Below are 26,305 nucleotides of genomic sequence, written 5' to 3' on the forward strand. Positions count from 1 at the left end.
CCCACAACCCCCCCAGCATCTGCCCAGACCCGCTTCTGTCCCCTTTCCTTTGATTTCTTCCTGCCCAAGACAGATCTCCTGACTCACAGACCTGTGTCCTCTGTGCCCTCAGCTGTGGTCCCTGCCCCATTCATTCTGGGTGTACCTGTCTGGGCTCTACCCCTGAGCTCACACACAGGCTCTGTTCTTGCTCATCTTACAAACCTCACCCTCAGGGTCAAAGGCCCTTTTGAATGTCAACTGCTTATCAAGATCTTCTCCCTCTTGGGGAGGCTGCTGAGCAGTCACCTAAAGCCCTTCTCCACTTCCTTGATTCCAAGTCCTCCTGAATGCACCAAGTCTGGCCTTCCCCTCCTTCCTGTCAGTCCTGCAGCTCTAAGGTCACTGGGTCAGCTGGTAAAAGCATAGGACAGATTTCAGGCACAATGTTCTTTAACTTTTCTGCAGCATTCGGTACACTGATTGTCCCTTTCTTCTTGATATTCTTCCTCCCCTTGTATTCTAGGATGCTGATCTCGGCTATTTCTCTTTTGGACTCTGTGGTCATACTCTCTCATTTCTCTTTCTTTCTCTTTTTCTTTCTCTCTCTTTCATTTTTCCCCAAGGCCCCTTATTCACTGATTACTCCAGTGTATTTATAAGAAGATATATTGGATTTGGGGGACTGTTAGAGGCCAAGGGATTCAGTTAGACCCCATTGTCCTTGGCTGCTACCTCACCCAGTGGGCCCCGGAGGCAGTACAAGCAAAGGAATCATGTGTGTGGGAGGAAGAGGCTAGAGTGGTGGGTGGTCAAGGCCTAGAGCCCTGATGCTGAGGAATCTGAACCAGTACAAAGGGGTGTAGACTCCTCCTTATTCCTGCCTTAGTCAGTTCTTAGATCAACCAGGCTGTGAAGCCAGAGGGAGAAGGCAGCCTGGGGCACCTACAAGATCATTTCACCCTGTGGCTGTGAGAATGATTGGAGGGAAGAGGGAGCCACACCCAGGCACTGATCTTTTACATTCAGTAACAGACCCATGTGCGTCTGGAGGAGTGAGAGGTGAAAGGGGGTTACTCCCAGGATTCCACCCCTGCCTCACATTCTCCCTAGACACCTGCAGGTGAGCCCAGCCATTTCCATCACTTGAGTTATCACCTGTACATGATGACATGTAGATCTGTGTTCTCTGTCAAGGCTTCTCCCCTGAGCTTTCAGCCAGTGTAGAGAAATGCCTGTAGGATATCATTACTTGAATGATCCATTGGGCTCTTCAAAATTCACATGTCCCAAAAACTGAAATCCTCATCCTTTTTTGGGCTGCCACTCATCTCCTTCAGCCCTCATCTCTGCAACAAAAAACCCTCCATCCATTGCTGCCCAAACCAGAATCCTAAAGCCTGTAGTAGAGTCTACCTCCCTACTGTCTTCTGTGCTTGGAGGCCCCGACTCCAGCCTCATGATCACTTCTTTCTCAACTGGATTATTGAAATACCTTTGTGATTTGTGTACCTCCAACTCACTCCTGAATATCATCCACCATGTGGTCTTAAATACTCATCTGTTTATGTGAGTTTCTGTTCACAATGCTTAACTTTCAGGGCTGAACCTAAATTCCACCTGTGTGTGGTCTCTGAGGTCCTGCATGGCCTCATCTCCCTGGCCTCCTTGCCCATGGATTGCACTAAACTTCTTCATTTCTCAGCTCCTTTGTTCAGGAGTACCTTTGTCCATATCAGCTGGGCTCCATGTCTGATTGTCCTCCAGCACTCAGTTGGCTCAGCTGGCATTCTCCAGGGAGCACTTTGCAGGGGTAGATACTTGAGTTGGCTTCTGGGGAGGATGCTGAGTATCTGAGAGCCATTCATGACACTCTTGGGATCAATGAGATATGCTGATAAAAGCTGCAGATTATTTGAATCATGGGAATAATAGATATCTTTATACAGCATCTCCTTCAATTCTTGGCACAAGTCCTAAAATTTATGATATTATCACTCTTTAGAGATAAGGGGACTAAAAGTCAGAGAGGCTAAGTAACTTGTTCATAGTCACACAGCTGGTGGGTGCCATAGTGAAACCCACCCTGACGCAGACCCAGATCCCCAGCTCACTTAGCTGTGTTGTACTGCCTCCATCGCTTTGGGTTCCTGGGCCTGCAGAGCCATAGGAGCTCTTTGGAGGCCTGTGGAGCATGGACAGGGGCTCAAGGAACCCCCTAATCTCTGGCATGCATACTAACTCCATCTAGTATTTACCATCCACAACTTCCTATTCTTCATTGTTCCTGAGCCACCAGGGGGAGCAGACTCGGGTGTCTGAAGCAGCCAACCCATTGCAGCAGGAGTTTCATGCCATGCAGAGCCCCATCTTGGGCATGAGCCAGAAGGAGCCCACTCAGAGACAGCTCTTCTGTGTCAGCCATGTCTCAGTTACTGTTAGCAGGGCTTAGGGAGACACATTTTTTTTTTTTTTTTTTTTTTTTTTTTTTTTTTTTTTTTTCATTTTTCTGAAGCTGGAAATGGGGAGAGACAGTCAGACAGACTCCCGCATGCGCCCGACCGGGATCCACCCGGCACGCCCACCATGGGGCGACGCTCTGCCCACCAGGGGGCGATGCTCTGCCCATCCTGGGCGTCGCCATGTTGTGACCAGAGCCACTCCAGCGCCTGAGGCAGAGGCCACAGAGCCATCCCCAGCGCCCGGGCCATCTTTGCTCCAATGGAGCCTTGGCTGCGGGAGGGGAAGAGAGAGACAGAGAGGAAGGCGCGGCGGAGGGGTGGAGAAGCAAATGGGCGCTTCTCCTGTGTGCCCTGGCCGGGAATCGAACCCGGGTCCTCCGCACGCTAGGCCGACGCTCTACCGCTGAGCCAACCGGCCAGGGCGACACATTTGTTTTTCACTGGGGTCACAACCCCTTTTTGCTCTCCACAGGACCTTGTTTTCATTGTTCTCTGAGGAGCACTCCCACCGTGCCCCCACGTTAAACCCTGCATCTCCCCATGGCAAACACACCACATCTTTTTCTTGACTTGAAACTATCTTGATGGCCACTTTCCAGGGCTCAGCCCACAGCAGATGGATGAGCTTTGGCCAAAGGACTTGCTGAATTGTTGCTCAGCAAGGTTCCTGCCCCCCTGATGGCCAAAGCTGGTACTGCAGCCTTGGCTCTTGGCCTCCCTTGGTGTCTGTCCTGTGGTTCCTGCTCCTGTTTCTTTTACCTCTTAGGTCCTTCTCAGTGTTAGTCTTCCTCTGTCCTTTCTGTATAGGTGCTCTCTGGGGCTCTGGTCTCAACTGTTTTCTCTACTCTTTCCTCAGACTGTTCCTGGAAGCAGTTATCCTCATCTATGGCTTTAATGCTATCTAAGCTCTGTTTTTTTACATTCAACTAATTTTCTTTCCTGTTTGCAAAGTAGTGTTTATTTTTTTTTTTAATTTACTTTTAAATTTATTGGGTTGACATGGTTTACCAAACTATACAGGTTTCAAGTGTACAACTCAATATAATGCCATCTGCCCACCGCATCATACACTCCGCCGCCCCCAATGGCCCCAAGCAAAGTCTCTTTCTGCCAGCATACCCCCCCTTTTCACTCCCCCCTACCTCCACATCTCCCCTTTCCTCTGGCTATTGCCACTCTGTTTTCTGTATCTATGTGTTAGGTATATATGCTTTTGGGCTAATTCCTTCCCCTTTTTGAATCAGCCCCCACTTCCCCCTTCCCTCTATTTCCTGTGTCCATGCCTCTTCCAATATTGTTCCTTAGTTTATTGTGTTCATTAGATTCCACATAGAAGTGAGATCATTTGGTATTTGTCTTTCTCTGCCTGGCTTATTTCACTTAGCACAATAATCTCCAGGTCCATTCATGCTGTCATAAAAGGTAACATTTCCTTCTTTTTTATTGCCATGTAGTATTCCATTGTGTATATGTACCACTGCTTTTTTATCCACTCGTCCACTGACAGACACTTGGGTTGTTTTCAGATCTTGGCTACTGTAAATAATGCTGCAACTGAACATGGGAGTGCAAATTTTCTTTTGAATTAGTGTTTTGGGATTCTTAGGATATATTCCTGGAAGTGGTATAGCTGGGTCAAAAGCAGGTAAATTTTAAATTTTTTTGAGGAAACACCATACTGTTTTCCACAATGGCTATATGAGTCTATATTCACACCAGCACTTGCTGTTTGTTGATTTGTCAATAGCTATTCTGGCAGGTGTGAGGTGATATGCATTGTGGCCTTGTAGTATGTAGCTTGATGTCAGGTAGTATGATACCTTCCATTTTGTTCTTCGTTATCAAGATTGCTAAAGCTATTCGGGTTCTTTTTTGGTTCCATATAAATTTTGGGGATATTTGTTCATATAAATTTTTGGAATATTTGTATTTTAATAGAAATTGCATTGAATCTGTAGATTGCTTTGTGTAGTATGGACATTTTAATGAAATAAATTCTTCCTATCCATGAACAGGGTATATGCTTCCACTTGTTTGTATCTTCTTCAATTTCTTTTTTCAATGTCTTGTAATTCCCCATGTACAGCCTTTTATCTCCTTGCTTAAATTTATTCCTAGGTACTTTTGTTGTTGCTGCAATAGTAAATGGGGTTGTTTCCTTAATGTTTCTTTCTGACAGTTCATTACTGGTATGTAAAAATGCCACTGATTTCTGAATATTAATTTTGTATCCCACTCCTTTGCTGAATTCATTTATCAGGTCTAGTAGTTTTTTTGGTGGAGACTTTAAGGTTTTCTATGTACAGTATCATGTTGTCAGCAAATAATGACAGTTTTGCTTCTTCCTTTCCAATTTGGATGTCTTTTATTTCTTTTTCTTGTCTGATTGCTGTGGCTAGGACTTCCAGTACTACGTTGAATAAGAGTGGTGAAAGAGGGCACCCCTGTCTTGTTCCTGATCTTAAGGGGATTTTAATTTTTGCCCATTGAGTATTATGTTTACTGTAGGTTTGCCATATTTGGTCTTTATTATGTTGAGGTATGTTCCCTGTATTCCCAGTTTGCTGAGAGTTTTGATCGTAAATGGGCACCGGGTTTTTTTTTTTTTTTTTTTTTTTTTTTTTTTTTTTTTTTTTTTTTTTATCAAATGCTTTTTCTGCATCTGTTGATATGATCATGTGATTTTTATCCTTTATTTTGTTTATATGATGAATCCCATTTATTGGTTTGTGAGTATTGTACCACCTTTGCATCCCTGGAATAAATCCCACTTGATCATGGTGTATGATCTTTTTAATGTGTTGCTGGGTCTGGTTTGCTAATATTTTTGTTGAGAATTTTAGTATTTATGTTCATCAGGGATATTTGCCTACACTTTCTTTTTCTTAGAAGTGTCTTTACCTGGTTTTGGAATTAGAATAATGCTTGTCTTATAAAATAAACCGCATAAAGTTTCCTCCTCTTGAACCCTTTGAAATGGTTTGTTAGTTCTTCTTTGAATGTTTGGTAAAATTTTCTTGTAAAGCCATTGAGTCCAGGACCTTATTTTTGCTGGGAGTTTTTGATAACTGTTTCAGTTTTATTGGTTGTAATCAGTCTGTTCAGGTTTTCTGATTCTTCCCAGTTCAGTTTTGGAAGATTGTATATTTGTAGGAATTTATTAATTTTGCCCAGTTGTCCAATTTGTTGGCATATAGTTCTTTATATTATTTTCTTAGAATCCTTTGTATTTCTGGGGTATCAGTTGTTACTTCTTCTCTTTCATTTTTAATTTTATTTATTTGGGTCTTCTCTATTTTTTTCTTGATGAGTCTGGTTAAAGGTTCATCAGTGTTTATCTTTTCAAAGAAATAGCTCATGGTTTCATTGATCTTATGTATTTTTTTATTCTCTATGTCATTTATTTCTGATCTTTTATTATTTCCTTCCTTCTGCTTCCTCTGGGCTTTGTTTGTTGTTCTTTTTCTAGCTCTTTGAGATGTAGGGCTAGATTGTTTATTTGAGACATTTCTTGCTTTTTGAGATAGGCCTGTGATGCCATGAACTTCCCTCTCAGGACTGCTTTCATTGTGCCCCATAGATTTTGGGTTGTTATATGTTCATTTTCATTTATTTCAAGGAAATGTTTTTATTTCATTGTTAACCCATGTGTTATTTAATAACATACTATTTAGCCTCTAAGTGTTTGAATATTTTTCAATTTTTTTCATTGTAGTTGATAACTTGTTTCATACCATGGTGGTCAGAGAAAATTCTTGATTTGATTTCAGTCTTCTTAAATTTACTGATACTTGTTTTGTGTCCCTACATGAGGTCTATCCTAGAAAATGTACCATGAAGACTTGAAAAGAATGTATATTTTGCTGCTTTTGGGTGAAATGCTCTGAAGATATCTATTAAATCCAGCTGATTTAATGTGTCATTTAAGGCCACTGTTTCCTTATTGATTTTTAGTCTGGAGGATCTATCCATTGATGTCAATCCCCTACTATGACTGTATTACTGTCAGTCTTTCCCTATATGTACATCAAAATCTTCTTTATATATTTAGGTGATCCTATATTGGTTGCGTAAATGTTTACAACGGTTATATTCTCCTAATGAATTGTTCCTTTTATCATTATGTAATGACCTTCTTTGTCTCTTACTATAGCCTTTGTTTTAAAGACTATTTTGTCAGATAGAAGTATTGCTATCCCAGCTTTTTTTTTTTTTCCATTTCTATTTTTGTGGAATATTTTTTCTATCTTTTTACTTTCAATCTATGTGTATCTTTTGTTCTGAGGTGGGTCTCTTGTAGACAACATATATATGGGCCTTGTTTCTTATCCATTCAGCTATCCTGTCTTTGTGTGTGTGTATGTGTGTGTGTGTGTGTGTGTGTGTGAGACAGAGACAGAGAGACAGAGAGAGGGATAGATAGGGACAGACATGAAGGGAGAGAGATGAGAAGCATGAATTCTTCATTGTGGCACCTTAGTTGTTCATTGATTGCTTTCTCATATGTGCCTTGACTGAGGGACTGCAGCAGAGCAAGTGACCCCTTGCTTAAGCCAGTGACCTTGGGCTCAAGCTAGTGAGCTGTGTTCAAACAAGATGAGCCCACGCTCAAGCTGGCGATCCTGGAGTTTGGACCTGGGTCCTCTGTGTCCCAGCCCAACGCTCTGTCCACTGTACCACCACCTGGTCAGGCTACCCTGTCTTTTGTATCCCATCTATGTACTAACCAGGCCCGCCCCTGCTTAGCTTCCGAGATCTGATGAGATCGGGCGCGTTCAGGGTGGTATGACCGTAGACTACCTTGTCTTTTGATTGTAGCATTTAATCCATTTACATTTAAGGTTATTATTGATGAACACTTATCTATTGATATTATATCCTTTAAACCTATAGTCCTCTTTCTCTCGATTTCTTATTTCCTCTTCTTATAGCAGGCCCTTTAACATTTCTTGCAGTTCTGGTTTGGTGGTAATTAACTCCTTTAGCCTTTTTTTTTGGGGGGGGGGGTCTGGGAAGATCTTCATTTCTCCTTCAGTTTTAAATAATAGTTTTGCTGGATAGAGTAGTCTTGGTTGTAGGTTCTTATTTTTCATCACTTTGAATATTTCCTGCCAATCCCTCTGGCCTGAAGTGTTTCTGTTGAGAAATCAAATGACAGTCTTATGGAAGCTTCTTTGTAGGTAATTAATTGCTTTTCTCTTGCAGCTTTTAGCATTCTCTTTTTGTCTTTAATTGTTGACATTTTAATTATGTTGTGGTTTACTGTGTGCCTCTTTGGGTTCATCTTGACTGGGACTCTGTACTTCCTGAACTTGCATGACTTTTTCCTTCATGGGGTTAGGGAAGTTTTAAGCTATAATTTCTTCAAACAGGTTCTCTATCCCTTATTTGCTGTCTTCTCCTTCAGGTACCCCTATGATGTGGATGTTGTTTCACTTGATGTTGTCCCAGAGATCTCTCAGACTTTCCTTGGCTTTCTTAAGTCTTTCTTCTTTTTGCTGCTCTGCTTGTGTGCTTACGGTTACTTTGTCCTTTAAATCACTGATTTGATCCTCTGTTTCATCAAACCTGTTATTGATTCCTTCCTAGTGCAGTCTTTGTTTCAGATATTGTGTTCGTCATTTCTGATTGGTTCTTTTTTTTTAAATTTCTATGTCATTCTTAAAAAAGATGTTTATTTTATTGATTAGAAAGAGAGGAAGGGAGAGAGAGAGAAGAACCTGTTCCTGTATGTGCCCTGACTGGGGAGCAAACCAGCAATCTCTGTACTAGGGACGATGCTCTAACCAACTGAGCTCTCTGGCCAGGGTTCTATTTCATTTTTAATGCTTACTATCACTTTGCTTAAATTTACTTATTTTCTGGGATTTCTCTTGTTGTCTCATTTGGGACATATTTCTTTTTTCTTTCTTTTTTTTTTTTTACAGAGACAGAGTCAGAGAGAGAGATAGATAGGGACAGACAGGAACGGAGAGAGATGAGAAGCATCAATTAGTTTTTTTCGTTGCGACACCTTAGTTGTTCATTGATTGCTTTCTCATACGTGCCTTGACGGGGGGGGGGGGGAGGGGGCTACAGCAGACTGAGTGACCCCTTGCTCAAGCCAGCGACCTTGGTTCCCAGCTGGCGAGCTTTGCTTAAACCAGATGAGCCTGCGCTCAAGCTGGCAACCTCGGGGTCTCGAACCTGGGTCCTCCGCATCCCAGTCTGACACTCCATTCACTGCACCACTGCCTGATCAGGTGGGACATATTTCTTTTGACTATTTTGTTTGTGTGTTAGGTAGCTCTGCTCTGGCTCCAAACTTCTTGTGATGTCTTTATGAGAAAGGTATCTTTTGGGGCTCAGTAATAAAAACCTTCAGGCCACCCCACCTCTTTGCTCTAGGCATGTTTCTTGTGGGTTATATGCATTCTCCTATTGTATATGAGTCTTGAGTACTGTTGGCCCTTTCATGGGTGGAGTTAACCCTTCAGGCTAGCTGGCTCTAAGGGTCACCTTTGGTTACAGTGTGCAGTGGCTGTCCCCTGAGGGGGAGTTATTACCAGCTGGATCTGGTGCCTGCTGGACTCCCCTCTTTAGGTGTGCTGCTTATGTGGCTAGTTGAGTCTAGCGCTGGTGCGGTTTGAAACCCATTACTGATTGTGTTGGTTCTGGATCTTCTTGGGTGGGGTTCAGATTCAGGTTGATGTCAGACGTTGTTTGTAACCAGCCATAGACACTCACTGTGTTCATTGTTTGTGGCTGTGTTTACTGTGCCCGGATATGTGTGGGAAGGGTCAACCTGTGTTTAAGGGTTGATTTCCTCCAGCGAATAGCTCACAGTGGCTATGGAAAAGGGCCCCAGCTCTTTAAGATTTGCCTGTATTTGTCAGCTGAGCCTTCTGCAGAAAGACTGTCAGGTGGGCCCAGACTAGCTTCACCCCACAGACCCTTCCACCAGTTACAAGCTTGGTAGGGCCGGGCAACTGAGAAGGACAACATTAGTGGGACCGCTACATGGTGGCGGCAGGGGAGGGGGGCTGTCTCTTGATCACACACTTGGTAAAGAGAAAGTGGACCCTACTTCAGAGTTTAATCCCTCAGCCACTGATGGATACTCCTGTTTTATGTCCCCTAGAGGGGTGAGCAGCAGTTTCAGGTTGAGTGGGGCTGGCAGTCCCCTCTGCAGAAGTCCTTTCAGCTGAGGAGCCTCTGGTCTCAGTGGGGAAGACTGAGAGAATCTCTCACTGGGTCTGTTTGTGGCTCAGCCCCCAAGAGGGGACTAAGCCTTCATCAGGTTCTCTACATTAGGCTCCAAGGAACTCACACTTTGAATGTCTGAGCTCTAAACTTCTCATCCTTCCCCCTGTGGATCGGAGCCCAGCGGGGCTGGGTATCCAGGATTTAGCAGGGTTAATCCCTACAGCTTCATTTTGTGGGTGATGCCTGCAATCCTGTAGAAAGGATGGGGAAATTCTTTGTCTTCTCAGGTAGCTTGGGCTGAGCTCTCAGGGGAGACAGGAGTCAGACCCACCCTACTGTGCAGTTTCCATACACCCCTGTACCCTCCTGTCTGGTTCCCAGTCTGGCTCCCAGATCAAACCTTCCCCTGGAAAAGTCCTGGCTCTCTGTCTGGCACTGTGCTCTCCCAGCAAGGCCAGATCCTAAAGAAGTCCTGGCTCTCTGTGGAGTTTTCTGCTCTTTCAGTGCTCTGTGCACTAATTGTGGACAAGCCTGGGTCCTAAAGCCCTGATTCTCTGCACAACACTCTGCTGTCATGCTGTGCTCTCTTCCCAAGGCCCCGTCAACTGTCCCCCTTTGGGGATGGTATGCGCCAGCTTGTAGAAGGAGAACTGGGACTTCTTCCCTTCCCTGGAGGTAGCAAGGGCTGTGCTCTCCAGGAAGATAGGAGTTGTGAATCCTTGATGACTCCAGATACCCTGCCCCTGCCCATCTGGTTCCTGGACAAAAGCTTCTCTGGAGACAGCTGTGCATTGGGGGTAGGGAGGCTGGCCCTCCTTTCAGGGCTCCCCAGTTTAGTCACTGTCTGTGTCTCCCCAGAAGCTTCCCCAGAAAAAGGGCATTGGAAAAGACACTGCCAGGACTGAGCCCGGCAGAGTGGCCCTGCCAGCAGTCGGGGATGGGTGTGCATTCCCCTGGCTGTGACAATAGGAGTGCCGGTACTTGGGAAGGTGGCATCTGGGCGTCTGATTTTTCACCTTCAGATGCTATGAGGGCTTCTCTTCTCATCCCTGTTGCTCTGGTTGGGGATCTTTGTGTGGGTTTGGGACCTCACTCTCCTAGGGGGAGGGAGCTCCCTGGACGCAGTATCCCTCTAGCTTTTCAGCCACTGCACGTGGGTGCAGGGGTTATCCTTCTCCACGCCTCCGCCCTCCTTACCAGTCTCTGTGTGGCTTCTTTTGTAAATCCTTGGTTATAATTTTTCAGTTCAGCTAGCCTTCAATTTGTTATTCCAGTTGAATGCTCAATGTTTTAGCTGTGAATCATGTTTGGGGCTGGGAGAAGGTGAGTGTAGCATTCACCTACTCTGTAGCCATCTTGGAATTGCTATACTTAACTAATTTTTTTACCTTTCAGACTCACATGTCCTGCTGCCCAGCAGACATCTTCTGTGTGGCTCACAGGACCTTCATACTTCCCCCAAAACTACTCCGTAGTAGGTTTTCTGGGCTCCTCTGTAACAATGGCCCCTTCCCACTTGGGAGAAGGGGAGTCTGCGAATAGCAGATTGGCTAAGAACCACAGCCTGAGGTAGGGCCAGCCTGGCTGTGCTCACTCTACTGATGGCCCTTGGAGGCGTGTGCTCTGAAGGCCTGGCAAGCCTCTGCTTGGGATGATGTTCCCTTCCAGTGGCCTAGGCTTCCTCCATGTAGGATTCTCTCTCCTTAACATAGGGGCTCTTTGGAGCCTGACTGCTTGCCTCTCCTGTTGCAGGAACCAAGCACCAGGCAGTGATGAGTGCAGACGACTGCTTTGGGCTGGGCCGCTCGGCCTACAATGAAGGGGACTATTACCACACGGTGCTGTGGATGGAGCAGGTGCTAAAGCAGCTCGATGCTGGGGAAGAGGCCATCACCACCAAGGCCCAGGTGCTGGACTACCTGAGCTATGCCGTCTTCCAGTTGGGCGACCAGCACCGCGCCTTGGAGCTCACCCGCCGCCTGCTCTCCCTTGGTAAGGAGGTTCTAGAGGTAGGTCAGATGGGGCTGGGCAGCTGGCAGGAAAACTGGTCACTCTACTGGTCACTGCCTGGCTACTGCCCTGGGACTGAGCCAGTCCAGCCTGTCTGCTAGTCAGTGACTAATGCCTTACTGCTTTCAGACCCAGTCCAGCTGCAGCTAGCTCCTTAACCTGGTCAGTTCTGGCCTATCACTGATGGATACACGGTGGCCCAGGCACACACCCTTTGCTAGGGAGTCTCTTTCTTAGGAACCTGATGCTGTAGCGCCTCTGCTCAGGGTGGAGGCTCCACCGCAGCCCGAGAGCCAGCTGAATAGCAGTGTTGTTGCAGTGATGACCTGACCTTTAGTGAGGGGTCTGAGGTCCAACTAGTGGACTTGCCTTGCTGGTGTCTTACGTGTCTCGTGCTGTGGGGCTGAAGATCAAAGCATTATGTTTTTACACTTGTCTCCTTTTAGTAATATATAGGAGCACCATGGTCTGGAATTTCACAGACTAGTGAAGACTTTGTTATGCTGATGCTTTTCATGAGTCTGCTGTCAGCTAGCACCTCAGAGTCCAGCAAGACTGAAGTGGGAAGAGAGCTTTGTAAATTGTAATGTCAGTAAGATCCTTGGACAGGGAGTCAGGAGACCTTCAGGCCTCAGTTTCTTCACTGAGGAGGGGCACAGGAATCCTGCCAGCCTTGCTTTGTGTTGTAAGGCCTATAAGCTGAAGCTGTGGTCATGTCAGGTATCTTGTCACCAATATCCACCTGCCTTCTAGCTGTGACCAGCATGTAATGTGGTTGCCAGGGATGATGTACTCTAGTGGACACAGCCAAGTCAGGAGGTGGTGGCAGAACTCTGGACCTGTGTCTGTGGGACCCTGGGGAGGCCTGAGAGGACAGCGCCTTTGGCCAGCTACATGTGTCCTCTTTGTTGCTTCCTTCTTATCACTGATAGCGGGAGAACACTGGCTGGCTTTCTGGTTCTGCCGCGTGAACGCTGGTTCAGGGCTGCAGAGGGCAGGACGGTGTGTGTGAGGGAGCTGCTGGGAGAGCAAACTGCTTATAGAATAATTTCTCTAAATGGCCTAACAGATGTTTGTGGTTTCCTTTCCCTTCTTGTTCTTTGCTTTTCCTAGACCCGAGCCATGAACGAGCTGGAGGGAATCTGCGATACTTTGAACAGTTGTTGGAGGAAGAAAGAGAAAAAATAGTATCAAATCAGACAGAAGCTGATAAAGCGACCCAGGGCAGCATCTACGAGAGGCCTGTGGACTACCTGCCCGAGAGGGATGTCTACGAGAGCCTCTGTCGTGGGGAGGGTGTCGGACTGGTGAGCTGTGTGGGTGGGCCAGGTGCGCAGGCGGTGGACCAGGCTCTGGCTCTGGACAGGCAGATTTGGGGAGGATGTTTCTGTGTCTGTAGGTTATTTTTGCATCTTCCCTCGTCCTTTATAATATCTGCTGAGGCTGACGTGTGGGCATTCTTTGAGGTATAACACAGGAGACTTTCTGCCCTCCTGTCCCAGGTAGATTTCCAGTCCTCTGAGCTATTCCTGAGCTCCCCTCCTCACCTCAACGTGCCCAGTTTCTGCTTGAATCACTGTTGGGAAGAAAACTGGGGATGTGGACATTCCTCAGGCCCCAAGGGAAGTCATGTTCTTGTAGTAAAGACACAACAAGTGCTAGAGCTTGGCAGTTGTTCAAGTTTGGTTTCGGGTATCACTGGCCTCTGAGAGTCCGGGATCCCAATGCTTCCTTAAGGAGGTCCAGGTGGGAGGCAGTCTCTCAGCCTTTTCCATGACCCTGACTGCTTGGCTCCCACTGGCCCTTCACCCTGGAAAGGCTTCTCCCCACCCCAGCCCTTTAAAGGTACTCATATAAGTGTGAAAAAGGTCACGGGGTGGGTTACCCTCTGCCACAGAGCTTGTGGGTGTGAGGTATTCTTGGAAAAGAGGAAACATTGCATGATGTGGGGGGTGTCATTTTATGCCAGTCAAGCTGAGAGGTTTTGTTTTCTTCCGTGGTGGGGTGGGAGGGAGCAGTTGCTGGACACAGGGCATGAGACCAGTGTCTGCAGCCAGCCAGCCCGGGCAGAGGGTGAAGATGCACTCAACTCAGCATCTGTTGCTCTGTGCTCCCCAGACACCGCAGAGGCAGAAGAGGCTTTTCTGTAGGTACCACCATGGCTACAAGACACCACAGCTGCTCATTGCCCCCTTCAAAGAGGAGGACGAGTGGGACAGCCCCCACATCGTCAGGTACTATGATGTCATGTCTGACGAGGAAATCCAGAGGATCAAGGAGATCGCAAAACCCAAAGTAGGTATCTCTGCAGGTCCTTCTGGGGCCACTCATTCCTGGTACCTTGGGCAGTTTGTTGCTTACCCCATTGGCCTTGGTCGATATCTGGCATGAGTCTCCTGTGGGGGTAATGAGGTGCTGCAGAAGCAGTTTGACCTTGTGGGTCCCGTGGGGAAGAAAATGGAGGAACCAGTTGTGGACAGCCAGTCATCTGAGCCAAGCACAGCTGCTATGACAGAAGGGTACTGGGGCAGGGCAGGCCCACTGTGAGTCGTGTCAGCCACCTGGTGAGGCTGATGTGTGGGGGAGAGTCTTTAGGAGGCATGCCATAGAGTGCTACCAAGCAGGGTACTGTGGAGCCCATGGTTGGGATTGCAAAGGAGGGGAATGCACATCTTTATCACACTGAGTCTCCTCATCTGAGAGCCTCCTGGGTGTCTTCTGGCTCAGAACTCTTAAAACTGTCTTTATAAAGCCTGCACATTTCTTGTTGCATCTATTCCTATGTAGTAACTTTACTTTATTTCTTCATTATTGTATTTTTACTAGTTATCATATTCCCCATGTATAAGACTCACCCTTTTTCGAAAATTTTGGGGTCTGTAAACTGGGTGCGTCTTATACAGTGGTTGTGGCATTTCAAATGCCATAGATGGAACTGAGGATAAGACAATATATGAAGACAGTGATTCGTCATCAGACACAGATGAGGACGAGCTAGCTAATGGATGGGTGTTCTGATGGTGATGAGAAGTTGTATGAATTTTATGATGAATAATACTTGAGTTCGATAACTTTATGTAATACTTTTTTTTTTTTTCAAATTTCGGGCCTCAAAATTAAGGTGTGTCTTATACATGGGAGCGTCTTATACATTATTATATTAGTTTACTATTATATGCTAAGCTATTGATTGTAAAAGTGTATTTTATAGTAATAGCTAATATTTCCAGAGTTCTTCAGTATGACAGGCCCTGTTCTAAGTGCTTAATGTATATTAACTAGTAGGTCTACTAGGCAGGCTGCGTCTCTGTGTTCATCTTACCCATGAGGAAATTGACCCGTGCAGATCACAGCTTATTGTTGAGCTTACACCTTTTTGGTTTTTAGCTGATTCTCTTGGCTTGGCCAAATAGTATTATCACCTGCAAATAAGAAAATTTGTCTTTTTCTTCTTTATAGTTATAGTTCCTTTGTTTTTAGTGTCTTACTGAACTGCCTAGAACTTCTGGAGCATTGATACAAGAGGGATCCTTGTCTTGTTCCTGAATTACCTGGAAATTCCTCTGGTATTTCACTGCTAAATGTGCACTAGGCTGTTGGTTTCATATAGATGTCACCATGTTATAAAGTTATTTTTCTGTTTCTAGTCCATAAAAGATTTGCTTCCATGTGACATCTTTTTATTTTATTTTATTTTTTAATGGGGCGACATCAATAAATCAGGATACATATATTCAAAGATAACAAGTCCAGGTTATCTTGTCGTTCACCTATGTTGCATACCCATCACCCAAAGTCAGATTGTCCTCTGTCCCCTTCTATCTAGTTTTCTTTGTGCCCCTCCCCCTCCCCCTTTCCCTCTCCCTCTCCCTCTCCCCCCTCCCCCTGTAACCACCACACTCTTATCAATGTCTCTTAGTCTCACTTTTATGTCCCACCTACGTATGGAATAATGCAGTTCCTGGTTTTTTCTGATTTACTTATTTCACTTCGTATAATGTTATCAAGATCCCACCATTTTGCTGTAAATGATCCGATGTCATCATTTCTTATGGCTGAGTAGTATTCCATAGTGTATATGTGCCACATCTTCTTTATCCAGTCATCTATTGATGGGCTTTTTGGTTGTTTCTATGTCCTGGCCACTGTGAACAATGCTGCAATAAACATGGGGCTGCATGTGTCTTTACGTATCAATGTTTCTGAGTTTTGGGGGTATATACCCAGTAGAGGGATTGCTGGGTCATAAGGTAGTTCTATTTTCAGTTTTTTGAGGAACCACCATACTTTCTTCCATAATGGTTGTACTACTTTACATTCCCACCAACAGTGTATGAGGGTTCCTTTTTCTCCACAGCCTCTCCAACATTTGCTATTACCTGTCTTGTTAATAATAGCTAATCTAACAGGTGTGAGGTGGTATCTCATTGCAGTTTTGATTTGCATTTCTCTAATAACTAAAGAAGATGAGCATCTTTTCATATATCCATTGGCCATTTGTATTTCTTCCTGGGAGAAGAGCATTTTATGAATTTGACTCCAAATGCAAGAGAAGTGAAGGCAAAAATTAATGAATGGGACTACATCAGACTAAGAAGTTTTTGCTCAGCAAGAGAAACTGATAACAAAATAAACAGACAGCCAGCTAAATGGGAAATGATATTTTCAAACAACAGCTCAGATAAGGGCCTAATATCCAAAATATACAAAGAACTCATAAAACTCAACAACAATCAAACAAACAATCCAATAAAAAAATGGGAAGAGGACATGTGACATCTTTTAAAGAGAACTGCTTGCTGCCATGTCCGTGCCCCTCTCCTATCACTGGTGGTTACAAGGGAGGATTTAACTGGACCCTCTATTGCTCTGCTCCTAATGGAATTGTAGTGGCCAGGAGGCCCAATGCTCATGGGGGACCTGAACTAGGTTCCTGCACTGGCCCCCTGGACCTCATCTTGGGATGACCTTGATCTGAGGACTAGATCGGTGTATCACTGATGTGGCCGAGGGAAGGTCTAGCCAGTGTGTGTGGAGAATGGGGACCAGGACCCACCTGTTTGCACTCCCTGGATCAGTTCCAAAGCCCTCCAAAGGAAAAAACAAAACAAAACACTTTCCTGGTTGCCAGGTGAGAGAGGCAAAGTTTTGTCAGAATGTCCTGAGAAATTTCTTACGTGTTCCTTAGAGTCAGGCAGTGAAACATCTGTGTGTATGTATGCTGGGAAAGGGGTGAGTTGCATGCATACATGTGTGTGGCAGGGGCGGTGGGAGGGATGTTGGGAAGACTTGTCTTTGAACAGAAGCCATGTGAAGAGCCAAACATGCTGACCTCTCCTTTTCCGGAGCCTGTGAGGGGCAGATGCTATGCTGGCTTTGAAGTGGGGCGGATGAGCTTAATTTGGCCTGTGGGGAATGCTTGGCAGCTGCCTGTGAGTTCCCAGTCTGTTTTCAAAATAGCCCTGTCTGTCCCCGGAGCAGAGTACAGCTGCCCAGAGCCCCGTGTGGGCGTGAGGCCAACAGTGAGGCTCAGCTGCTTGGATGGGGTCTAGCTGCAGCCATAGTTGTCATCAGGGAGGAGGTATAGGCAGGCTGTTAGGGAAGCGTACACTGGCCATCTTACAGAACATGCTGTTGCAGCAGAGGTCCAGGTTGGTTGATCTCACCTCCTGACCAGGTTTCTGGTCCATCTACTCCTCCATCACTGTGCCACCCCTGCCCAGGCTGCCATCATCTCTTGCCCTGACTTCTGCCTTGACTTCCTCACTGGCCTGCTGTTCCCACTCTGGCCCCTCCTTAGTCACCTTTCCACGAAGTGTCCACAGGGACCCTTCTTACAATCAGATTGTGAGTGTCCCTCCCCCGTGTAAAGCCTTCCCAGTTTCTCACTGGCCACAAGCTCACATCCAGACCTGGCTCCCACTTGCCTCTTCAGCCTGTTCTCTTATGTCTAACATCTAATCCAGTCATAGCGCCACACCCATTTCCATCCCTGCCCCTCTCCATTGCTCCCCTGTTCCTGCGGTGCTACCCCACGTGGCTAACTCCTGCTTCCCCTCCAGTCTCAGCTAGGTGGGCTCTCCTGTAGGAGAGCATTCTTGATGCTGTGACAGTCTCTCACTGACGTTAAGCACCCCTCCAGCTCTTCCCCCTTGATGCAGAGCCCCAGCTGGTTTTCTGCCTTCTTCGCTTAACTGAACTGTACCAGAGCAGGGGCCACGTCTCAGTCACCAGCATAGTGGCAGGTATGTAGCAGGCATGCATTAGGTGTTTACTGAAGTGAAGGGGGAGTGCTGTTGGGGTGGGTGGGGGTATCTGGATCTGTGGCCCCACCCATGTGCATTCATTAGCACAGTCCACAGCTGCAGCACAGGGGGGTGGCCCTGGGCAGCAGGTCATTCCTGGGATGTGTCTGCGCCTGCCTGTGGAGCCCGGGGGAGTGGAGGTAGGGAGAGTGTGCATATCTGTGAAGTGTGTGTGTGAGGTGCCGGCTTCCAGGCAGCAGCTCACTTATTTCAACTTATGGAGCCCCTTCCTGATTCTATCATCTGACCTTGCGAGACTTTTCCTGAGGGAGGGGAAATTGCCTCCTGCACTTGGGCCTGCAGCAGCAGTGGCCTGTGCAAGCTGGGGCAGCAGGAGAGTGTTTGGGTGGGTTTCTTGGCAGAGGAGGCCACTGAGGGTCAGAAGGACTGAGGTCTTTCTTGACCAGGTTGAGGGGAGCGTGCACAGCTGAGGCTTAGGAATGTGGCCCAGTGTGAACAGCAGGAGTAGCCATGTGTGGGCTGTGCTCCAATAGGGGGGTGCGTGGGCCTGGTGATAAGGGGGGCTGTCTGGGTGGATGGGGGGGGAGGACAGGCGCACTCTATAAGCATAATTCTGCAGACAGCACGGATGTGGGTAGAAGCAGGAGTGGGCAGAGACTGAGCAGGTCAGTGGCTAGGGTCTGACAGCAGAGCCGGAAGGTGAACCTCAGACTACTGTGCTGGCCTGGCCTGCAGGATTAGGGGGCCTTGGCTAGAGCCCCTGCCTGCAAAGCTGATTCCCCCACTGACCTGACTGGCAGATCAAGTCCCAGTCTCTCCAGGAAAACACTCCAGGCAAAGAAGGATAAGTCTGCTCTCTTCTTCCTGCCCTCCAGCTCGCAAGAGCCACTGTTCGTGACCCCAAGACAGGCGTCCTCACTGTTGCCAGCTACAGGGTTTCCAAAAGGTTAGCAAAGGTGATGGTGGTGGGGTAACTGCGCAAGCTCAACTCCGGCCTCTCAGTCCCTCCCCAAGGATTCCCAAGGGAGGGTAGCTTGGCCTATCCTACCTACTGGCACGTCTCCCACTTAGAGCACTCACCCTATGCTGCCTGTTAGTGCTGGGGACAGAGGCAGGCCCTCATCTGAGTCTGTCTTCCCTACCTCTCTTTCTCTCCCTCTTCTTTTGGCTTAGCTCCTGGCTGGAGGAGGACGACGATCCTGTTGTGGCTCGAGTGAATCGTCGGATGCAGCACATCACAGGGCTGACAGTAAAGACTGCAGAATTGCTGCAGGTATGGCTGGTCCCTGGGCCTTGGATTGGGAGGGGTACTTCTGGGCGGATGGTCTTCCAATGTGCCCAGGGCCAGGCTTAGAAAGGCTTGCTCAATAAACTGTATGACTGCACAATGCTGTGAATATGGAGTGACCTCACACTGGGAAGCCAGAATTAACATGCCCACCAGCATTCAACAGTTACTCAGCAAATACTGATTTATCTTCTATGTAGCTAAGTATCACACTAGGAATTAGGGATCAGTGGTGGCCATGGCAGGTCTATTCATGTCTTGATGATCACAGAAGCTGAAATCCTGAGTTGTTCCGGGATATCTCAGAGCTTTTTAAGTATCTTCAGAGGGCATGGTGCTAAGTCCTAGTCAAATGTACTTGGAGGTAAAGTGTTCTGTGATGTATTAGTAGAAGTGAGAGGCTGGGACCAGTTGGCTGGTGAAGGTGGAGTGCTTTTCTCAAAGTACCTGCCATGTACCCTGGCTTCCTGCCTATTTCAAGGTGATTGTGAAGACACATGGCAGCACTATCCTGAGAAGTTTTGGGTGAAGCTCCTAACAGTGAACCCTCAATCTGTTGAGTTTAAGGCAGCACTGGTCCTGGTCTCTCCTGAGACACTGTCAGAGCAGTCACACTGGGAGTTTCCAGAGTCTCCTGGAACTATTTGGCCACTGTTTCTTCATGTCTAAGGCTCTCACTCTCCACCTTTAGGCTTGACATTTGGGTCTGATCAAACACAAATGTCATTATTAGAATGAGCATTAGAATATTGAACTGAAGATTATTTGGAAAAGATTTTCTGAACTCCAGGCAAATTGGTTCTCTCTCGCTCTCTTTCTCTTTTGGTCTATAGCTGTATCAGCAGTCAGAAAACCAAATTTGAAGGTCAGCTTTATTGATTTGTATGAAGTCAACCACAGCTTTTAAAAAACATGCTGATCTGATTACCTTATAGTCTTATAAAAACTTCATGTAATCTTTTCAGTTCAACTCAACTTAGTGTTGAGTTTCTAAGCCGAATTTTTAAGTAAATCTGCCGACAAGCGCATAGATAGAGGACTTGGCCACATTTCCCACTTCCTTCTTATGTATGAGAAAACCATTTTAAGAGAAATAAGGGCTCTCGATATACTAGGTCAGTGGTCGGCAAACTCATTAGTCAACAGAGCCAAATATCAACAGTACAATGATTGAAATTTCTTTTGAGAGCCAAATTTTTTAAACTTAAACTATATAGGTAGGTACATTCCTTATTGAAGTAGTGCCTGCACTTGCTATTTTGTGTAAGAGCCACACTCAAGGGGCCAAAGAGCCACATGTGGCTCTCGAGCCGCAGTTTGCCAACCAGGGTACTAGGTGCATCCCAGTTGGCTTTGTTGTGATTCATAATTCCTTGAACAGGGTTTTTGTTTGTTTGTTTGTTTGTTTTTGTTGATGTTAAGATATCTGCCAGTGCTTCTTGTACATCAGAGCTGGTGTTAGGACTCATGTTCCTGAACAGTACAACATTTTTCTTAACTGGCTGACTCCATATCCTGGACCAAGGAGCTGAGAGGGTTGGACAGAAGCTGTGTCCTGTCACTCTCCTGGCTGGCCTCCCAGCTGTACCCTCTCTCACAGACAGCCCCAGAAGACGGTTCCTTTTTGCTTGGACTGGCCTCTCTGCCACAACCCTGGCTTCATCTTACCTGGCCTCTCGTTATGTTGTATCATGATGGGAATCAGAATGCCAGAACTCCCAGTGGAAGGGCTGGTATAGTCAAGTCTCATCTGGAAGATCCAGACTACTGCCAAGGAGCTGAGACACCATTTTTGTTTGCTTTATAGTCATCCCTCGCCATATTGCGGTTCACTTTTCGCAGTCTCACTATATCGCAGATTTTTAAATTATATATATCTAATTTTGTATTGTGGATTTTTCACTATATCATGGGATTTTGTGGTATGTCAGTATTTTTTATATTTATTTTAATTATTTTGCAGTAAAATTAGCATTTTTAAAAAATAAGCATTATTTTAAAATAAGCTAATTCATCATCATCTTCATCATTCAAGTTGTAATATATTCACTGGTGAATACCCATATAGGATTTTATTTTTTATTTTATTTTATTCATTTTTTTTAGAAAGGAGAGAGAGGGGGAGAGAGAGAGAGAGGCGAGAGAGACAGAGAGAGAGAAGGGGGGGAGGAGCAGGAAGCATCAACTCCCATATGTGCCTTGACCAGGCAAGCCCAGGGTTTCGAACCCGCGATCTCAGCATTTCCAGGTCAGCGCTTTATCCACTGCGCCACCACAGGTCAGGCCATATAGAATTTTAAATGTTGTTAAAATTACGTAGGTTTAGGAGTGTAGAAAGTGTTTACGAGCATAGGAAGTGTTTATAAGAGTGTGAAAAAGGTTAATATTAGTGTGGGAAAGGTTTATAAGAGTGTGGGGAGGGTGGCCCTGACTGGTTTGCTCAGTGGTAGAGCATCAGCTCTATGTGTGGAAGTCCCAGGTTCAATTCCCGGTCAAGGCACACAGGAGAAGCACCCATCTGCTTCTCCACCCTTCCCCCTCTACTTTCTCCCTGTCTCTTCCCCTTCCACAGCCAAGGCTCCATTGGAGCAAAGTTGACCCAGGCGCTGAGGACAGCTCCATGGCCTCGGCCTCAGGTGCTAGAATGGCTCTGATTACATTGGAGCAATGCCTCAGATGGGCAGAGCATCGTCCCCTGGTGGGCATGCCATGTGGATCCCGGTCGGGCACATGTGGGAGTCTGTCTCTCTGCCTCCCCGCTTTTCACTTCAGAAATATACAAAAAAAAAAAAAAAAAAAAAAGTGGGGAGGGTTTATAAAGCCTTAAAATATATATAAATAATAAAATAAATATAAGGTTGCTACTTCATGGGTTTTTGCCTATTGTGGGGGTTCTGGAACCTAACCTCCGTGATAGATGAGGGATGTATTCTTCTAGGAGCTCTCTTGGCATTTTCTTTGCCGGCCAGCAGTGTTGAAAGCTTTGGTCAGCCAAGGTCTAGGGCACAGGAACCTGGGCTTCAGCACCTGTCTCTGAGAGCTCATAGCCCATGGGCTACTGCCATTGTGATAGATGCACACCAGGGTCCCTGTGGGGACACTGCAGGCTTCTGGGAAGGGACTGGGTCTTCTGCTAGCTGCTGACACTCTTTCAGCTATAGATGATGCATTTGCTATAGATCATTTAGAAGAAAAGGGGCAATGAGATTTTCTTGTGAACTGGATGAGGGCCAGATAGACAAAGAGAGGCTACACTGCTAGAATCCTTTAAGATCGAAGATACTTCTGACTCGATCAAGAACCTTCCATGACATCTGCACTATTTGGGGACAGATAAGTACAATAGCTTATACAATAGCAATAGCTTATACTTACTTGTGTAAGTACAATAGCTTCAGCACCATGTTCAGATGTCATTCCCCCCACCGTTAAAAGATAAGCCAGTTAGTAGGGGTGGGCAAAAGGAGGAAATAGGGGTGGGAAGAGACTTTGCATGGGGCATGGGGGCACGATGCAGGGTGTAGAGGGTGTTATATTGAATGGGATACTTGAAACCATGACAACACAATAAATTAAAAAGAAAAATTTTAGCCTGACCAGGCGGTGGTGCAGTGGATTGAGTGTCAGACTGGGATGCGGAGGACCCAGGTTCAAGACCCCGAGGTCGCCAGTTTGAGCAAAGCTCACCAGCTTGGACCCAAGGTCGCTGGCTCGAGCGAGGGGTTACTTGGTCTGCTGTAGCCCCACGGTCAAGGCACATATGAGAAAGCAATCAATGAACAACTAAAAGGTGTCGCAACGAAAAACTGATGATTGATGCTTCTCATCTCTCTTCATTCCTGTCTGTCTGTCCCTATCTATCCCTCTCTCTGACTCTCGCTCTGTAAAAAAAAAAGAAAAGAAAAGAAAAAGATAAGCCAGTTTGAGAGTGGCTTCTCTCAGTGCCTGGGATCTGAGCACTCCATCCAACTAGCGGACATGGTGAAACAAGCAATGATGGAACTTTCCCACGTGCAGTGGCACCATAATCACTGTTGCATTCAAAGTTTCCTCTGAGTTCTTGACGAGAGTGGACCCACAGAGAAAGCATCTGTGCTGCCACCTCATGAGCCATGCTAGCGTTTCCCTCCAGGGGGCCCCTCCAGCCTCCGGCTGCCTGCTGAATCAGGCCTCCTGCACTGTTGACAGGGTTCCCAGGTGTTTTTGGTGTGGCAGTCTTGAAGGCTGAAACCTTGGATGACAACATTTTTTTATCCCCTGGTTCTTATCAAAAAAAATTTTTTTTTTTTTTTTTTTCATTTTTCTGAAGCTGGAAACAGGGAGAGACAGTCAGACAGACTCCCGCATGCGCCCGACCGGGATCCACCCGGCACGCCCACCAGGGGCAACGCTCTGCCCACCAGGGGGCGATGCTCTGCCCATCCTGGGCGTCGCCATGTTGCGACCAGAGCCATTCAAGCGCCTGAGGCAGAGGCCACAGAGCCATCCCCAGCGCCCGGGCCATCTTTGCTCCAATGGAGCCTTGGCTGCGGGAGGGGAAGAGAGAGACAGAGAGGAAAGCGTGGCGGAGGGGTGGAGAAGCAAATGGGCGCTTCTCTTGTGTGCCCTGGCCGGGAATCGAACCCGGGTCCTCCGCACGCTAGGCCGACGCTCTACCACTGAGCCAACTGGCCAGGGCTTTTTTTTTTTTTTTTTTTGAAACTGAAAATCATGCTGCCCAAATTCTGCATGAGATGGCATTGGACGAATACTTTGTGTTCCAGCAGGAGATTCTCTCTTGTGAAGTCTGCCCTGCCTCTCCTGACCTCATGTTTAAAGGCCTCCATTGTTGCCAATTTTGCAGCGTTTTTCACCTGATGGTTGGATGCACCGAGGATACACTAAAAGTACCAATTTTATGAGGAATAACAGCTGAGCCCCATAGATTTCAGTCAGACACAGTTGCCAAGTGTCCCCAGATGGCCTGTGGTGGTACCACTTGATTAATCAGCTTCATATCAAATTCTGAACTTTATCTTGAACGTCGTCCATCTACTGAAGCTAAAATAACCATTGTGCTGATAAACTATTCTGAAGGGCATATTTACACTTTCGAATCCAACTAATGACACCTGGAAGTTGCTGCAGCTGAGGTGGCTCAGGTCCTATTCCAGTGGTCTACTGCGTGGACCACTGTGGATGGAGAATGGAGAGAGATGTTAGCCCTGCCCGGCCTGACCAGGAGCAGCTCCGGGGCCTTGGTGACAGATGTGGTGAGAGCAGCGCCAGGCACTGTGTAGCTCCCAAACTAGCATTAAAAAAAAAAAATTCCCAGTCTTGAGTTTGTTGTTGGCTTTCCTTTGGACTACCTACCTTCTCATTACCTTGCAAACGCAATACTTGGGCCAGGGCCTGTCTCAGGGGCTTTCTCTGCTGCCATCCAGTATCCCCGGAGGCCTGGCTTCTCCACAGTGGCCACTTTCAAGTGGCCTATCTTGTTGTTTGGGAAACCACATTTGTGCTGCAACATTACTCTTCCTCTAGCTGTAGACATGTTTGCAGCATTTGCTCCACTTGCGCTGGCTGGGCATGGTTATCTTACACCTTAGCTGGTTGGGGGTTCTGGTTGTTTGGGGTTCAGGTTGTTCTCATTGTGACTGGGGAAGATAGTATCCCTGGGGAGGAGGGCTGCTTCGTAGCTGTTCATGCTGCTGACAAGGTCCAACGCTGTTATTTCCTGCCAGGTTGCTAATTACGGAATGGGAGGACAGTACGAGCCACATTTCGACTTCTCTAGGGTAAGGCCTAAATCACAGGAGCTTTCAAAGGGTCCTGTTTCAGCTGGTTTGAGTTTCTGAAAGCACTTTCAGCTGGTTTGAGTTTCTGAAATCAGGCTCCTCCTGCCTCACTAGGGCCAACTCTTAGTTATCAGAGAAGCCCAAATCTGGAGCCATGGGGCCTGCTGACCCCAGTGTAGCCTGCTGTTTTCACTTGGATGTGAGGAGTGTTCCTTCTGCCCAGCCCTGCCATTCTCTGCCCTGACTACAGCAGAGCACCTCACTTGGTCTCTGCGGAAGCTGCTCCTGCCACTCCTCTGAGCCCTGCCAGGGTTCACTTGGCCCGTCTAGGCTGATGGATGGAACACACTTATTCCCTTCCTTGACCCTTTTGGTCCCAGTCCAGTGGGTGGTGGGTGAAATCAGTTGCAAACTTGGGTGAAAGTGTTTGTTTGTTGCAGCGACCTTTTGACAGCGGCCTCAAAACAGAGGGAAATAGGTTAGCGACGTTTCTTAACTATGTAAGTACTGGGTCCAGGCCCACCTGTTCACTCTTACTTAATTTTATAGAACGATGAGCAAGATGTTTTCAAGCATTTAGGGACGGGGAACCGTGTGGCCACATTCTTAAACTACGTGAGTATGAGGTGTGTGGTGTGTGGGCCTTGAGGAGAGCTCGTGTCTGGAAAGCTCTCTTATCTGATCTCCTGTCAGGGCTGATACCACCAGCGTTGCTCCATGGCTGGGCCCTTTGGCCCTCAGTACCCTTCTTGGCTGGAGTGAAGAGTTGGCCTTTGTTTCCACCTGTAGGATCCTCTCGGCCCCCAGGACCTTCACATCCCTGGCTCCTTTTTGATGTGCTAGACTAGAGTTGTGGCGTGGGTGCCTTGGAAGGTTCCCTCCCTGCAGTAGACTGAGGAAGGAGCCATGAGGTGCTCTTAGCTGAAGCTGCCACTGCCTCCCCAGATGTGGTGTCCTGTCTCTCACCGGCCACTTGCGCTCCAGTCACAGGCCGTTCGGTTTTCCTCTTACATGAGCAACAGTTTCCTCTCCCATTTGCTGAGAGAGCCAGCCCTAGAGAGTCAGAGAAGCTGTCAAGAAACTGAAAGACAAGATGCCTGTGTCTATTTCTTCCTCTGGTTTCTCATTTAAGTTTTCCTTGTGTGGCTTTTATGTGTTGGAGACTGCCATGAACATGCTGGTGGGTGGAGCTTATGTGGTTCTCTCTTGTAAGGCTGACGGTCTAATATGAGAGCTTATTTTAAACATAGGAGAGGTCATTGTTTCGTTACCATAGTGACAAGTGCTTTGAAGACAGTAATTCAGGGTTGGCGTTGAGAGAAGGTCTCTGTTGGGAAG

The 26,305-nt window shown here is 46.8% G+C and overlaps 1 protein-coding gene across 8 annotated transcripts in view; it reads left to right on the top strand.

Moving 5' to 3' along the window:
- Window positions 1-26,305, top strand: part of P4HA2 (prolyl 4-hydroxylase subunit alpha 2) — a 47,817-nt gene that overhangs the window by 13,445 nt on the left and 8,067 nt on the right. For 6 of the 8 annotated variants that reach the window (XM_066278411.1, XM_066278417.1, XM_066278416.1 and 3 more), the window contains 7 exons: window positions 11,379-11,618; window positions 12,750-12,943; window positions 13,755-13,931; window positions 18,778-18,848; window positions 19,076-19,175; window positions 24,914-24,967; window positions 25,517-25,582. In XM_066278411.1, the coding sequence (XP_066134508.1) occupies window positions 11,379-11,618; window positions 12,750-12,943; window positions 13,755-13,931; window positions 18,778-18,848; window positions 19,076-19,175; window positions 24,914-24,967; window positions 25,517-25,582 (902 nt within the window). Of the gene's footprint in view, window positions 1-11,378; window positions 11,619-12,749; window positions 12,944-13,754; window positions 13,932-18,777; window positions 18,849-19,075; window positions 19,176-24,913; window positions 24,968-25,407; window positions 25,468-25,516; window positions 25,583-26,305 lie in introns of all 8 variants that reach the window. The other 2 variants (XM_066278418.1, XM_066278410.1) reach the window with 2 other exon arrangements.

This window comes from Saccopteryx bilineata, chromosome 4, assembly GCF_036850765.1.
Source record: "Saccopteryx bilineata isolate mSacBil1 chromosome 4, mSacBil1_pri_phased_curated, whole genome shotgun sequence".
Taxonomy (NCBI): Eukaryota; Metazoa; Chordata; class Mammalia; order Chiroptera; family Emballonuridae; genus Saccopteryx; species Saccopteryx bilineata.